General features: G+C 60.4%; 2 protein-coding genes across 2 annotated transcripts; one reads left to right on the top strand and one right to left on the bottom strand.

Annotated features, from left to right (window-relative positions):
• The first annotated feature begins 7977 nt into the window (after positions 1-7977).
• Positions 7978-9142, top strand: LOC116840076 (galactoside alpha-(1,2)-fucosyltransferase 2-like). The gene has a single exon (XM_032806443.2). The coding sequence runs from the start codon at positions 8026-8028 to the stop codon at positions 9070-9072; it is 1047 nt and encodes a 348-aa protein (XP_032662334.1). The 5' UTR covers positions 7978-8025; the 3' UTR covers positions 9073-9142.
• Positions 9143-10914: 1772 nt separating this feature from the next.
• TNNI3 (troponin I3, cardiac type) lies at positions 10915-13752 on the bottom strand (the record flags this gene model as incomplete). Its single annotated transcript, XM_075071270.1, has 5 exons — positions 10915-11016; positions 11755-11844; positions 11999-12130; positions 12886-12927; positions 13537-13752. Coding segments are annotated over 5 exons (582 nt in total), but the record flags the coding sequence as incomplete, so codon positions are not given.
• Between the last annotated feature and the right edge of the window lie 1743 nt (positions 13753-15495).

The raw sequence follows: 15495 nt of genomic DNA, 5'->3' as shown, positions 1-15495 counted from the left end.
CCCCTGAAGGGGCCGATCCCCCATGTTCTCTAGCCTGGAGCGACTCTCTGCTGCATAACACAAGAGGGTTATTGAGTATCTGAACCCAGCACAGGAAACTCTCCAGCCTCAGGCCTGGCCTCCCTCAGCCCAGCACATCCCAGTCCCCCTGCACCCAGGTGGGCTCTGCCTGCTCCCCCTCTCCTGCCCAGAGCCCCCTCTGCTTTCCAGCTGGGCCTCCGATATCCCCAAGCCCCCTCTTTCCATTGTCTTCTCCCCAGGGAAACAGGGTGGCCTGGGTCTCCTCTCCTTTCCTGTCCTCTGGCCCCTCTGGCTGGACCCGGCTGGTTAGGTCACCGGGGTCCTGTCCCCGGAGCCCATTGTCCTCCCCCCGGCCAGAACTGGCTGCGACTCCTGAGCTGGGTCTCTGGGTCACCAGTCGCTGGGGTCTCCACCCTCCAGGCCATCGGCCAGGGTCCCAAGTTCCCTATCTGGTGCTCTGTACCCACAAACTCCCTCTCCCCTCCCCTCGTTAAACCCGTAGCACCCGGGGACACTGAGTCCCACTCCCTTGGCATGGAACCCACAGGAAAACACGGAAAAACCAAGAAACCCACCCACTTCACAATATGGCAATAAAGATTGTCCCCTTTCTGTCTTAAGACAGGCGTTGGTCCCTGGGAAGGGGGGTGGAAGGACGTCAGATCTTATACTGACACGTGCCAACTTTTCACAAACTCAAGGTGGGATCTGTGGGAAGAACGTTTCCCTACAGGAGAAGCATAATAGGAACAGGGATCCTTTGTTCAGTCTGAAGCACCGGATGAAACATAATGATTCAGCTATTGCTTCAACATCCGGCATTTCGACTGAGCAAGCACATCTCAGCAACGGCTGTTATCTTGTTTACCCCAGCTTGGCCTCTGCTGTCTTGACCAAACTCTGGACTTTGGGTCTGAGAAAGAGCTGGCACCATCCATACACCAGGTTGTTATATAAAATACACATGGATTTTAACCCTTCACCTGGGCTTCCCGCAGTCCTACTGGTGCCCCTCACTCCTGACTCGCACCCCACTGCTACCCCAGCCCTGCCGGTGCCCCTCACTCCTGACCCGTAGCCCCCTGCTAGCCCAGCCCAGCCCTGACCCCATTTCCCACCCGGGGTGGGAGTGAGACCAGATTACCACGGGGTGGGGGGCGCTGAGTTCAGGACGCTCCAGCTGGTAACCTGGGCTGGGGGTTGCCATGGAGGGGGGGACACTGACCCCTAGTGGCCAAAGTGACCAAGCTCTATCCAGCTCCACCCCCTGCAGTCATCTGTCATCTTGCTACCCCCATAGCCCCCCCCCCCCACATATCCCGATAGCCCCCCAGCTAGCCCCAAACTCCCTTTTCCATCCCTGGACTTTGAGTCAACCCAGGAATCACAGCCCTCCCCCCATAGAGACCAGGCCGCCCAGGCTTTGGCCCACACAGCAGTTTATTCCGAAGCCATCGGCCACGAAGCCGCCACGGACCCCACGCGAAATAGCCAGTCCTGGAGTGATGCCCCAATAAATAACAGGAACTGTCTGAATCGGCCCTTTGATGGCGCTGTGTGTTGGGGACCATCGTCTGCCATGGGTCGGTCAGAGCCAGCCTCAACGTCCAAACATCCAGTGAAAATCTGTCCCAGAGCCAGGGAGTGAACCCAGGAGTCCTGCCTCCCAGCCTCCCCCCCCCCTCCGCTCTAACCACTAGACCCCACTCGCTGTCTGAGCCATGGAGCGAGCCCAGGTGTCCTGGTTCCTTATTTCATGCTAGGCCTCACGCCCACCCCTCTTTCCCCACCCTCCTGGCCTGGTGTGACAACCCCCATGGTGTGTCCCTGGGGCATGTGCCAGGAAGGTGGGCAGAGCAGGAAAGGGTGAGCCAGGCCTGGGAGTAGCTGGGTGGATTAATATTTAAGCACCGATAACAGTCAAAGAGGAAATTAATGTGAGGCAGTGTCAGTCGGAGACGGAGCCGTCCAGGGGAAACCGAATAGGAGCAGACGGGAGCGGCTGCCGCTGGCGCCGGGACCCAAAACCCACCTCACCAAGGTAAGAAGGGGGGAGATTCCCTGCCTAGAAATGTCCTGGCCTCTCTCTGACCAAACATATCCACCCTTCCAGCTCTCCATCCGTCCACCCCAACACCGAACTCTTTAGCCTTAAATAACCCACCCACGCACCCACTAATCCATCCCAATTCCTCTTTGTGCACTTCTCCCGACCCGTCCCATCCCTCCTTCCACCCCATCCGTCCATCCACCCATCTCCCTTCTCCCCATCCCCTCACCTAGCCATCCCCCATCTACCCTTCTCCCCATCCCCCCACCTATCCATCCCCCATCCACCTTTCTCCCCATCCGTCCATCCCCCTATCCCACTATCTACCCTTCTCCCATCAATCCTTCTCCCCATCCTTCCATCCACCCACCCATCCCCCATCTACCCTTCTTCCCATCCCCCCACCTATCCATCCCCCATCCACCCTTCTCCCCATCCATCCATCCACCCACCCATCCCCCATCTACCTTTCTCCCCATCCACCCACCTAGCCATCCCCCATCCACCCTTCTTCCCATCCCCCCACCTATCCATCCCCCATCCACCCTTCTCCCCATCCATCCATCCACCCACCCATCTCCCATCTACCTTTCTCCCCATCCACCCACCTATCCATCCCCCATCCACCCTTCTCCTAATCCGTCCATCCCCCATCTACCCTTCTCCCATCAATCCTTCTCCCCATCCGTCCACCCACCCATCCCCCATCTACCCTTCTCCCCATCCACCCATCCCCCAATCCACCCATCTCCCATCTACCCTTCTCCCCATCCATCCATCCCTCCTTCCACCCCATCCGTCCATCCACCCATCTCCCTTCTCTCCATCCCCTCACCTATCCATCCTCCATCCACCCTTCTCTCCATCCCCCCACCTAGCCATCCCCCATCCACCCTTCTCCCCATCCGTCCATCCACCCATGGGTCAATCCATCGTAACACTTTCAGTTCCCTTACAAACATAGATGTTTCTCGCCACAGGCTGGCTGGGTGCCCTTCAGACAGGCTCTCCCCTTCAATCAGCGCTTCAGTCGCTGGGTGGTGGTGTCTGGAGATGGAGGTGGAAGAGAGAGAGCAGGGAAAACGTCTCTCCCTTTTATCATGTCCTTTCTTCCCTCTTTGCTTTGTCCCCCCTCACTTCAGGGTTAGGTGGGCATTACCCCATCGCAGTCCCAAACTGGCCAAAGGACGGGGGGTGACTCACTGGAGAGTCCAACAGGTCCTTCCTTGCTGCCTCGGCCAGCGTCCTTTGTTCCTGTGAGGCTGGGCTGGGTTTGTCCCATCCTCGCCCTGATGAGGTGTGAACTTCCCCTCAGCTCCTGGAGAGTTTTTGCCTGGGCTTATTTAAAGCCATGAGGACACATTCTCAGCCTCATAATTATATACATGAAATTATAACCTATAACATCACTGTGACAACAGTGCTCAGTGCATCATGAGCCTTCTGAAGACACCTAACATACCAGACTTTGCATTGGATCCCACACAATCATTTTACAAGAATGAACATGGGGTTGCTGGGTGTCCCCCCGAGGTACAGAGCGTCACATCTCCCCTCCTAGTTTACTGCACGAGGGTTAGTCGTGGCCGAGCTCGAAGACAGTTTGTGCGATAGTTCCCTTGACATCCAGCCATGAAGGCCATGAGGCAGTGTGCCTCAGTTTCCCCGTGCACACACAGCAAATCAGGTTTTTTTTTTATGGTTTCTCTGCTGCGATCAGCTTTAAACCTGTTTCTGAGTATTAACTGAAAAAAAGCAGTGTTTTCATAAGATTTAACTTCCGTGTCAAAATTCTTATCCCCAACACTTAACATTAATACCAATGTGACAGTCAGCAGCGACCCCCAAACAGCTAGTGGCCTTATAATAGCTGGCAACCATTAGGGGAAACTGGACACCTCACGGACACAGTAGCCTGAACTTTTGAACCGTCTTCCCTTATCAGTCTTGAGGCAGTTGAAGCTGGTCCTAAGCCGGTTTTTGCTGAGCAGATTGCAGAAGTGCAGGGTTTGCTAACCCCCAATCAAATGCTAACATGAACGAAGCCTGCGGGTGAGTGTCTATAAAAGATTCTTGGGTTTTGTATGGAGTAGAGTCTTTGTACTAAGGTACAAAACTCTCCTTTCTTCTGCAGAATAAAGCAACCTTCCTTATCCCTGTCTGGCTGTCATTGGCTCTCAGCTAGGCAGACCCGACATTTCGGTAACACCAATTTTTTTTTAAGCTCAGCTGTGCGTTTACAAGTGCAGTAACTCCTCACTTAAAGTCGTCAAGGTTAACGTTGTTTCGTTGCTGAGCGATTAGGGACCATGCTCGTTTAAGGCTGTGTAATGCTCCCTTCTAACGTCGTTTGGCAGCAGCCTGCTTTGTCTGCTGCTTGGAGGAAGAGCAGCCCGTTGGAGTGAGCTGGTGGGGGCTTGGAACCAGGGTGGGCTTACAGCCCCCCCAACAGCCCCCCCAGCAGGGTACCAATTGCCAGCTGTTCAGCTGTCCCTCCCCCCACTGCCGTGTGCTGCCCCCGGCCTCTGCCTTGGAGCTACTCCTCGAGACTCCTGCTTGCTGTGCAGGGAGAGAAGGGGGGGGATAATGTCAGGGTGTCCTCCTCCCCTCTGCTCCTGCACCCCACTTACCCCTTCTCTATAAAGAGCAGGGAGGTGACACATGGAGAAGACAGAGAGAGCTTGGGGCAGCAGCTGCTGTCTCAACTTCCTGATCCACTGAAGACAATGCGCTTCAGAGGGGGTCAGCTTACTGAAAGGGGCAGTGTGCATCTCTCTCCCCCCTACACAAGGTGTGTCTCTGTGTCTGTCTGCCATGCTGCCTCCCCTCCCTCTTGTTTGCGCTGCCTTGTGTGAGAGGCGACATTAACAACAGGAGGGCTCCGCCGAGTGCTGCTTCATCATTTGGCAGCGAGGCTTCCCGGGAAATATCCCTCTCTCTGACTCCACCACCTCAACCAGGCTTCACACTCATCATTGCTGTGAACAGGATTCAGTTGTTTGTTTAAAACGTGGACTGTATGTCTATCTGTATAATAGATCATTTTTTTGTCTGGTGAAAAATATTTCCCTGAAACCTAACCCCCTCCCCCCCGCCACACCCCATTTACATTAATCCTTATGGAGAAATTGGATTCGCTTCACATTGTTTTGCTTAAAGTCGCATTTTCCAGGAGCAGAACTCCAGTGTTAAGCGAGGAGTTACTGTATCTTTATGATCCTGCAGCCTCCATTTGGATATTTTAGTTGGAGGTTAGTTTGTTCATTACACAGGGTGTCCTTTGACTTTCTCCCCTGTAATCAGCCACTGGCTTTTCCTTCCCTCCTGCGTTCCCCTCTTCATTTAATCATCTCTGTCACCTCTTTCTCTGTCATCCGCCTCGTGTCCTGAGTGTCCTGCCCCAAGTGACCAGTGAGGAGACATTCCTGTTCCCCCCTCTTCCTTCCCCAGTTTCCTCCTCTGGGCCCCCTCCTAAGAGCCATCTCACGGGGCTTGCTAGGAAGGGCTCTATCTCTTGCTCAGCTGCAGAGCTCTGCCGGCTAACAACTGGGACAGGTCCCTTAATCCCCGATAACCCCTCTCCTGCCCCCGCGCCCGAGGGCATGTGGCCTTCTGCTGGAAAGGAGGCAGCCTCAGCCCCTCCCATACATGGAAAGACCCTGCTTCCCTCTGTTAGAGTCACAGGAATCCACACCCACCCCCATGGTTTCTGAAATCCCCTGTCCCCTCTCTGGGCTCTCCTCTGGGACACATTGTTCTGCTCCCTAGAGCTGGGTCCGTCTCTGGTTCAGCTGAGACCTGCTGGCAGCTAACTACCTGGGCAGGTCTCTCCCTGGCCAGCGTCACACCCTCATCCCTTCCCCGTGTGGTGCTGCCTCCAGCTGCAGGGCAGGAGCTGGTCTCAACCACCCTCCCACCTGGAAGCATCTGGCTTCCCCCGGGTGCAGAAGAATCAAGGAGACTCTCTCCCATTCCCTCTGCAGTTCCTGAGCATTGACCCTTTCCCTTGGGGGTCCCAGCATAAAATCCACTCCTGCTGCAGGCAAATACTTTAACCTGAGCTGCACAGAAAAAATCATTACCCAGGACCAGGTCAACTAGGAGGTGTTCCATGACCCCCACTGTCAAAACACTTTCCAACCTTCCCACACCACCTGGATCCTAGGTAGTGGTATGAGGAATCTACCCTTCTCCCCAGCCGTCCATCCATCCATCCATTCCCCCATCTACCCTTCTCCCCAGCCGTCCATCCATTCATCCATCCGCCCATCTACCCGTCTCTCCAGCCGTCCATCCATCCATCCATCCATCCATTCCCCCATCTACCCTTCTCCCCAGCCGTCCATCCATCCATCCATCCGCCCATCTACCTGTCTCTCCATCCATCCATCCATTCATCCATCTGCCCATCTACTCATCTCTCCAGCCGTCCATCCATCCATTCCCCCATCTACCCTTCTCCGCATCCATCCATCCGCCCATCTACCCATCTCTCCATCTCTCCATCCATCCATCCATCCCCCCATCTACTCTTCTCCCCATCCATCCATCCATCCATCCCCCATCTACCCTTCCCCTCAGCCGTCCCTCCATCCATCCATCCGCCCAGCTACCCTTCTCCCCAGCGTCCCTCCATCCATCCACCCAGCTACCCTTCTCCCCAGCGTCCATCCTTCCATCCATCCATCCCCCATCTACCCTTCTCCTCAGCCGTCCATCCATCCGCCCATCTACCCTTCTCCGCATCCATCCATCCATCCCCCCATCTACTCTTCCCCTCAGCTGTCCCTCCATCCATCCGCCCATCTACCCTTCTCCCCAGCTGTCCATCCATGCATCCATCCATCCATCCGCCCATCTTCCCTTCTCCCCAGCCGTCCATCCTTCCATCCATCCATTCCCCCATCTACCTTTCTCCGCATCCATCATCCATTCCTCATCTACCCTTCTCCCTAGCCGTCCCTCCATCCATCCCTCCATCCATCCCCCATCTACCCTTCTCCCCAGCCATCCATCCATCCATCCCTCCATCCATCCCCCATCTACCCTTCTCCCCAGCCGTCTCTCCCTCCCTCCATCCATCTCCCATCTACTCTTCTCCCCAGCCATCTATCCTTCCATCCATCCCCCCATCTACCTTTGTCCCCAAGGATCCATCCACCCATCTCCCCCTCTCCCCATCAATCCACCCCCATCTACCCTGCTCCCCATCCATCCATCTGCCCCTATGTACCCTTTTACCCATTCCTCCAGCAGTGACAGGTGGGCTGCTGGTGGAGACTGAGGGGAACAGGCAGAGCTGGGGGAGCCCAGGGCTGGGCTAGCAGAGGGCTGCGGGTTGGGAGTGAGGGGGCACTGGCAGGGCTGGGGGGAGCCCAGGTCTGGGCTGGCAGGGGCTGTGGGTTGGGAGTGAGGGGGGACTGGCAGGAGCCCAGGTCTGGGCTGGCAGGGGCTGTGGGTCGAGAGTGAGGGGCACCGGCAGGGCTGGAGGGAGCCCAGGTCTGGGCTGGCAGGGGCTGTGTGTCGGGAGTGAGGGGCACTGGCAGAGCTGGAGGGAGCCCAGGGCTGGGCTAGCAGGGGGCTGCGGGTTGGGAGTGAGGGGGGACTGGCAGGGCTGGGGGGAGACCAGATCTGGGCTGGCAGGGGCTGTGTGTCGGGAGTGAGGGGCACGGGCAGAGCTAGTGGAGCCCAGGTCTGGGCTGGCAGAGCGGTGCATGTTAGAAGTGAGGGAAGTGACTCTGCTCCTCTCCCTCGACCTAGTGCTGGAGCTGGGGTCCCCTGGCCCCTCAATTGGGCAGTGGGGAATGGGGGTCATTGGCCCTGGGATACCCTCTCCCATCTCCTCACACCATCGCCCCCATTCCTCTCTTCCCCCCCAACTCCACTCACCAGCCTCCCCCCTGCTCCTCCTCTCCCCAGGCTGGGACCTCCTTCCCTCATCACCGCTGGGAGCCATGACTGCCCCGGGCTCCTGGGTCCCCTTCCGGCTGCCCCTCCAGCTCAGCCTCTATCTGCTGGCCATCATGACCTTCTCCTTCCTCATCCACCTACACAGCTGGTTCCCCACTGCAAGGGAGAGGCTCCCCTCCCCAAATGCCACGGACAAGTTCCCAACCACGCCCCCCACAACCCCCACCACGGAGCAGGGCATGTGGACCATGAACTCCGCCGGGCGCCTGGGGAACCAGATGGGGGAATACGCCACCCTCTACGCCCTGGCCAAGATGAACAGGCGCCAGGCCTACATCCTCCCAGAGATGCACCAGCAGCTGGCGCCGCTCTTCCGCATCACCCTGCCCGTGCTCTCCAGCGACATGGTCCAGAACATCCCCTGGAAGGACTACGGGCTTCACGACTGGATGTCAGAGGAGTACAGACACATCGAGGGGAAATACGTCCGGCTGACAGGCTACCCCTGCTCCTGGACCTTCTACCACCACCTCCGGCAGGAGATCCTCCAGGAATTCTCCTTCCACGACCACATCAAGGAGGAGGCCAACCGGTACCTGGCTGGGCTGCGTGGCCAGCGCCGGAACGTGACCTACGTGGGCGTCCACGTCCGGAGGGGGGACTACGTCCAGGAGATGCCCATGTTCTGGAAGGGGGTGGTGGCGGACAAGGCCTACCTGGAGAAGGCCATAGGCTACTTCCGGGCCAAGTACCAGGAGCCGGTCTTCGTGGTGACCAGCAATGGGATGGAGTGGTGCCGGGAGAACATCGACGCCTCGCGGGGGGACGTGTATTTCTCGGGGGACGGGAAGGAGTCGTCGCCGGGGAGGGACTTTGCTCTCTTGGCCCATTGCAACCACACAATCATGACCATCGGGACCTTCGGCATTTGGGTCGGCTACCTGGTCGGTGGGGAGACCATCTACTTGGCCAACTATATGCTCCCCGATTCCCCCTTCCTCAAGATCTTCAAGCCTGAGGCCGCCTTCCTGCCCGAGTGGATCGGGATCAATGCCGATCTCTCCCCCCTGTGGAGAGGGAGATTTGGCTAAAGGAGCTCAGCCGGTGGCCACAGGCTGCCAATGGGATCCACCCACCAGGACTCGGCCGGTCAGCCGAGGAGTGGGCACCTGGGACCCCTGGCTGATGCCGGCTGCGCTGGGGAGATTGGCGGAGACTGGAGCTGGGCTAGTGGGGTTCAGAGCCCACACAGAGGAGCCAATGACCTACACAGGACAACTTCTCATAGGAGCATCCAGAGAAATGGGCCCATCTCCATCTGCAAGGTTGAATGGTTAGAGTGGGGAGACTGGAAGCCAGGACTCCTGGGTTCTCCCCCAGCTCTGGGAGGAGTGTGGGGTGTAGTGGGTGGGGGCTGGGAGCCATGATGCCTGGGTTCTATCCCCAGCAGGGAGGGAAAACCAACTTCATTATCTAGGTCAGGTAACACTTGATAAGCATTTACGTAAAAGGACTTTTGTTTTCTGTTATCATCCGTTCCTCCCATCGCTGCTGCTTGCATCGAATGGAGCCTCTCCCCTGCATGAAACACGCCTCTGTGCATGTGACTGCAAGCGCGGCGGGGTGGGGGTGACAGCCGCGGTGAGAAACTGGGGCACACGGCTGCTTTGGGGGCAGAGGAGGTGAGATTTCTGGGAGTAGCCACTGGCAGGGGCTGGCTGGCAGGCAGGGAAGCGTCAAAGGAATTCGGGTACCAGGATGCAACTACTGTTAACTTGCCAGGCAAAATGAGTGTTCTGGGTCCCTGGCTCTGGGAGGGGAGTGGGGTCTAGTGGTTGGAGCGGGGGGAACTAGGAGCCAGGACTCCTGGGTTCTCTGCCTGGCTCTGGGAGGGAAGTGGGGTCTAGTGGTTGGAGTGGGGGGGTGCTGGGAGCCAGGACTCCTGGGTTCTCTCCCTGGCTCTGGAAGGGGAGTGGGGTCTAGTTGTTGGAACAAGGGGCTGGGAGCCAGGATGCCTGGATTCTCTCCCTGGCTCTGGGAAGGGAGTGAGGTCTAGTGGTTGGAGCAGGGGGGGCTGGGAGCCAGGACGCCTGGGTTCTCTCCCTGGCTCTGGAAGGGGAGTGGGGTCTAGTGGTTGGAGCGGGGGGGGCTGGAAGTCAGGCCGCCTGGGTTCTCTCCCTGGCTCTGGGAGGGGAGTGGGGTCTGTGGGTTAGAGCAGGGAGCAGGGAAAGACGCCCCCTAGAGGGGAAAGGCTCTGGGTCCCACCCCCGACCCGCAGGGACCCTGAGCAGCTCCCCCACTCTGGACAGGAGCCCACGGATGGATGGCCCCTGACACTCAGAGATGCTTTATTGGCAGCGAAGGGTGCGGGGGGAGGGTTGAAAGCCGAGGGGTGACACTGCGGGGTGCTGTGGCCAGGGGAGTCCTTGGAGGAAGGGAATGGGGAGCGGTAGAATCGGGGGTGGGGCTCTGGGGGGGCAGTTCTCTGGGGTTCATCCTCTTGTTTCTCCCCCCCCCCCACATCAGCAATTCTCTGCTCCTGCCGGAGAGAAACAGAAAGACAAAGAGGAAACTGAAACCACTGAGAAACAATGTCCCAGCCCCACTCTCCATCTGAGCTCGGGAAGCCCGGCCCCACATCTCCCAACAGGGGGCGCTCTGGGGTATGGGGCAGGAATGCTGGCTCGATGGGGGGGGTCCTGGTGACCCCACCCCCACATGTCCCAGCGGGGGGCTCTGTGGGGTGTGGGGCAGGAGCGCCAGCTGTGGGGAGGCGGGTCCCTGTGACCCCAGCGCCACGTCTCCCAGCGGGGGGCTCTGTGGGGTGTGGGGCAGGAGCGCTGGCTGTGGGGGGGGAGCCCCCGGTGACCCCAGTCCCATCTTTCCCAGCAGGGGGCGCTGTGGGGCTATGGGGGGGCGGGGGGGTCACCTGCTCAGGCCTGCCCAGCCCCCGAGGTCTCGAATTTCTTCTTCCTCCCCTCCATGCCACTCAGGGCGTCGATGTTCTTGCGCCAGTCGCCCACTTCCCGGTTCTCCTGCGGGGGGGGGCAGACGGGAGTCAGTCCTGATACCCCAGAATGGGGGGCTTCCCCTGCTCCCTCCCAGCTCCCCCTGCCCCCCGAGCCTCTCCCTCCTGTCTCCTCTAGACCCCCAGCCTCTCCCTTCTTGGTTCTCTAGCCCCCCCCCTGCCTCTCCTCCGCTACTCCCTTTGGCACCTACCAACCTCTCCCTTCGGTCCATCCCGACCCCCCCAGCCTCCTCCTCCGGCCTGCCCCACTCAACCTTCTCCGCAATCGTTCCTTCTTGACGCTGCTTCGAGGTTGGCACGCAGGTCCATGGAGACCTTGTGCATTGAGTGCCCGCAGCGCCTGCATCATGGCGTGCAGCCCGAGAGCACGGATCGCCGCAGCGCGCGGGCGCTTGACACTTCCCCCGCGGTCGAGATCTGGTTCAGATCCTCGATTCTGGGGCCGTTCAGAGAGGGGGGTGGGGGATCGACTGGGGCGCGACCGCTACCTCGGCGGCAGATGCCCCCATGTGCCTGGGGGGCGCTCTGTGACTGCGGGCAAGTGAGCAGTGGAGGGGGGCGCTAAGGGGGCGGGGCTAAACCACCAGCTGCCGCGCCACCTAGTGACCTGTTTTGTTTTGCAGCTGGAGGGTCGCTCATCTCCGTGCTTTCTGCAGGGGGGTGGGGGCTCTGGCTGGATTTGGGGTGTCTGGGCTGGCCTAGGCGGGTGTAAGGGGAGCGGGGGGGGGGGCCGTCCCAGCCATACCTCGTTGATGTTCTTGCTGACCCGAACCTGCATGTCGTAGCGCTCCTCGTCCACACGGTCCACGCGGGCGTGCAGCTCCCGGCACAGCTCCTGGAGGGGGAGAGAAAGGAGGAGAAAAGGGTTCCCCTCTCTGCCCCCCTGGATCCGTCCCCCCACCCCACCCCCAGGGATCACCCACGCCTCCTCACCGCCCTGTGAGACCCAGCCCTCCTCCCCCCTGCCTGGGGGTCCGAGGGGGGGTTACCTGCAGCTCGGCCAGGGGCAGGCTGGCCAGGGCGAGCGGGGTGCAGTGCTCAGCCAGGTACCGCTGCTTCTCCCGGCCCCGCTCCGCCTCCTCCTGCTCCAGCTCCTGCTTCGCGATCTGCAGCATCAGTGTCTGGGGGGCATGAGGGGGGCTGAGTGACACCCCTCAGTCTGACCCATGGGCCCAGCTACCCCAGCGTCCAGCCCCCTCCCCAGACCCACTCACAGGCCCATCAATACCAGTATCCCACCCCCTCCCCAGACCTGTCCCACGGGCCCATCTACTCCAGCCTCCCTCCCCCTCCCCAGACCCACCCACGGGCACATCGACCTCAGCCTCTCGCCCCCTCCCCAGACCTGTCCCATGGACCCATCTACCCCGGCCTCCAGCCCCCTCCCCAGACCTGTCTCAAGGGCCCATTTACTCAGGTCTCTCCCTCCTCCCCAGATCCACCCATGGGCCCAGCTACCCCGGCATCCAACCCCTTCCCCAAACCCACCCACAGGCCCATCAATACCAGTATCCCACCCCCTCCCCAGTCCTGTCCCACGGGTCCATCTACCCCGGCTTCCCATTCCCCCCTCAGACCCACCCATAAGCCCATCTACCCTGGCCTCCTGCCCCCTCCCCAGATCTATCCCACGGACCCATCTACCTCAGCCTCCTGCTCCCTCCCCAGACCCAGCCACAGGCCCATCTACCCTGGCCTCCCGCCCCCTCTCCAGACCTGTCCCACGGACCCATCTATCCTGGCCTCCCGCCCCCTCCCCAGACCCAGTCACAGGCCCATCTACCCCGGCCTCCCGCCTCCTCCCCAGACTTGTCCCACAGGCCCATCGACCCCGGCCTCCCGCCCCCTCACCCAGGCGGGAAGCCTGAGACGTTACCTTGAGCTGTAATTTCCGAGATGCCGTAATCTTGGATTTTTTCTGCATTAGAACAAGCAAGAGGGTTTTTATTTGGTGTGTTATGAGAGCAGCTCAGGACACCCCCTCCCCCCCGACCGAGATCAGGGCCCTGTCGCGCCGGGAGCTGCACAGACTCCCCCCCACCGACCGAGATCAGGGTCCCGTTGTGCCAGGAGCTGCCCAGACCCCGCCCCCCACACCGACCGAAATCAGGGTCCTGTTGTGCCGGGAGCTGCGCAGACCCGCCACCCCCCCCACCGACTGAGATCAGGGTCCCGTTGTGCCAGGAGCTGCACAGACCCCCCCCCCACACCGACCGAGATCAGGGTCCCGTTGTGCCGGGAGCTGCACAGATCCCACACACACATCGACCGAAATCAGGGTCCCATTTTGCCGGGAGCTGCACAGACACCCCCACACACATCGACCGAGATCAGGGCCCCATCGCGCCGGGAGCTGCACAGACACCCCCCCCACACACACACACACCGACCGAGATCAGGAAGCTGCAAACCTCCCCCCCACGACTGAGGGGGCATCTGGGGCGGAGCCAGGAACCAGCCTCAGCACTTCGGGGTCCCAGCCCAGAGCCTTTCGCGGGGAGCAAGTCGCCCCAGGCCCAGCACCCACCTTGACATGTGGCTCCGTCGCGTAGGCCCGGTAGTTGGCAGAAGATTTGCGCCGGAGGGGTGGGATGTCGGCCAGCGATCGGGCCGGAGGAGCCGGCTTGGGGGGCTCCGGTTCTTGGGGCCCCTCCTCAGCTGCCTCTTCCTCCTCCTCTACCACTTCCTCCTCTTCCTCCTCCTCCTCTTCCTCGTACTGGGGGTGCGTGAGGAATTCAGGGTGTCACCCTACTTTGCACCGAGGTGCCGGGGTGGCTTCAGCAAGCTGGGGAGGGGGAATAACCCAACCCTCCTCCCCTGCTTATAGGCAAAGTTCCCGAAAAATCTGGAAAGTGGGTGGAGTCATTGATCCGGGGGGAGGGGACACAATGGTGGTGGTACCAGGGGGGGCAACCTCCAGGAGGTTAAATATAGCAGGAGGCCGGATGGTTAGGGGTTGTGAATGGGGCACAGGACCTCTCCCCTCTAGGGGGCGCTGGCTCCCATCCAACCCCAGGGCAGGGACTGACTGGCTCAGGGGGGCAGGGAATGGGGCCTGGGGACTTTCCCCTCTAGGGGGCGCCGGCTCCCACCCGGCCCCAGGACAGGGACTGGCTGGCTCAGAGGGGCGGGGAATGGGGCCCGGGGACTTTCCTCTCTAGGGGGCACCATCTGTGACCCAGGCCCAGGTAGGGGCAACCCGTGAAAGTGGCTTTGATCTCACAGAACAGCCCTCCCCCACACCCCATGGTGCTGCCCCAGAGATTCCCCGGGTGTAGCAGGGGAAAGCCCCCCCCCCGCCTCCTCCTTACGGTGATGTCCTCCCTGCAGAGAAAGAGAGATGGACGGCGATTAGGCTCGGGAAGCCCCCGTCTACGCCCCCCCTCCCGACCGGCAACTCCTGCTGGCAGGGCCCAAAGCCCCTTGCAAAGCAATCAACGCTTCTCCACTCCCACAAGCTGGTGGATTTGCCCCCTTTGGCATACTGGGAAACAGAGGCACAGAGCGGGGACAGGGATGTACCTTCTCAAAAAGCACATGGTCCTGGCTCCCAGCCCCCCCCTGCTCTAACCACTAGACACCACTCCCCTCCCAGAGCTGGGGAGAGAACCCAGGAGTCCTGGCTCCCAGCCCCCCCCTGCTCTGACCCACCAGCCCCCACTCCCCTCCCAGAGCTGGGGAGAGAACCCAGGAGTCCTGGCTCCCAGCCCCCCCCCGCGCTCTAACCACTAGACCCCACTTGCCTCCCAGAGCCGGGGAGAGAACCCAAGAGTCCGGGCTTCCAGCTCCCAACCCCCACCATCCCCGGGCTCTACCCACTAGAAAACACTCCCTTCCCAGAGCTGAACAAGTCAAATGCCAGTTACTCACTGGTCTGCCATCAGGAGCAGGTGGGTTTCACTACAAACAGCTGGGAGGAGAAAATGGAAAAATATTATTTGCTCTGCACAGGCTCTAGATCCGGGCTCGGGGGAAGAGCGGAATGGGGTGTGCGGCCTGTCCGCTCTATGGGTCGCTGGCTCCCACCTGGACCCAGGGCAGGGACTGACTGGCTCAGGGAGGCAGGGAATGTGGCAGGGGCCTGTCCCCTCTATGGGTCACTGGCTCCCACAAGGACCCAGGGCAGAGACTGACTGGCTCAGGGGGCAGGGAATGGGGCAGGGGGCCTGTCCCCTCTAGGGAGTGCCGACTCCCACCCGGCCCCAGGGCAGGGACTGGCTGGTTCAGGGGGTGGGGGCCTGGGAAGGACACTGCCCTGAGGCCGTTATCTCCCCCAGCCCCGGCTCCTTTCCCCTATTTGGGGCGGGAGCCGCTCGGCTGATAAGCCCCTAAGTGGTTATTGCTAAATATAAATCCCCTTATCGGGGGAAAGGGGTCCCAGCCCGAAGTCCTTGGCAGCTCGGAGGGAGCGGGGATAGGACGGAATGGGAGCCCCCCCCTCCGAGTCTGGGGGCTGGGGGGGGCGGCTCTGGAAGTTCCAGCCAGC

This window comes from Chelonoidis abingdonii, chromosome 11 (genome assembly GCF_003597395.2).
Source record: "Chelonoidis abingdonii isolate Lonesome George chromosome 11, CheloAbing_2.0, whole genome shotgun sequence".
In the NCBI taxonomy this organism is placed as follows: domain Eukaryota; kingdom Metazoa; phylum Chordata; order Testudines; family Testudinidae; genus Chelonoidis; species Chelonoidis abingdonii.
This window is presented reverse-complemented; position numbering and strand designations above follow the sequence as displayed.

What these genes read in the sequence shown, in the direction of transcription:
- LOC116840076 (XM_032806443.2), top strand. Translation starts at nt 8,026, where the DNA reads ATGACTGCCCCGGGCTCCTGGGTCCCCTTCCGGCTGCCCCTCCAGCTC.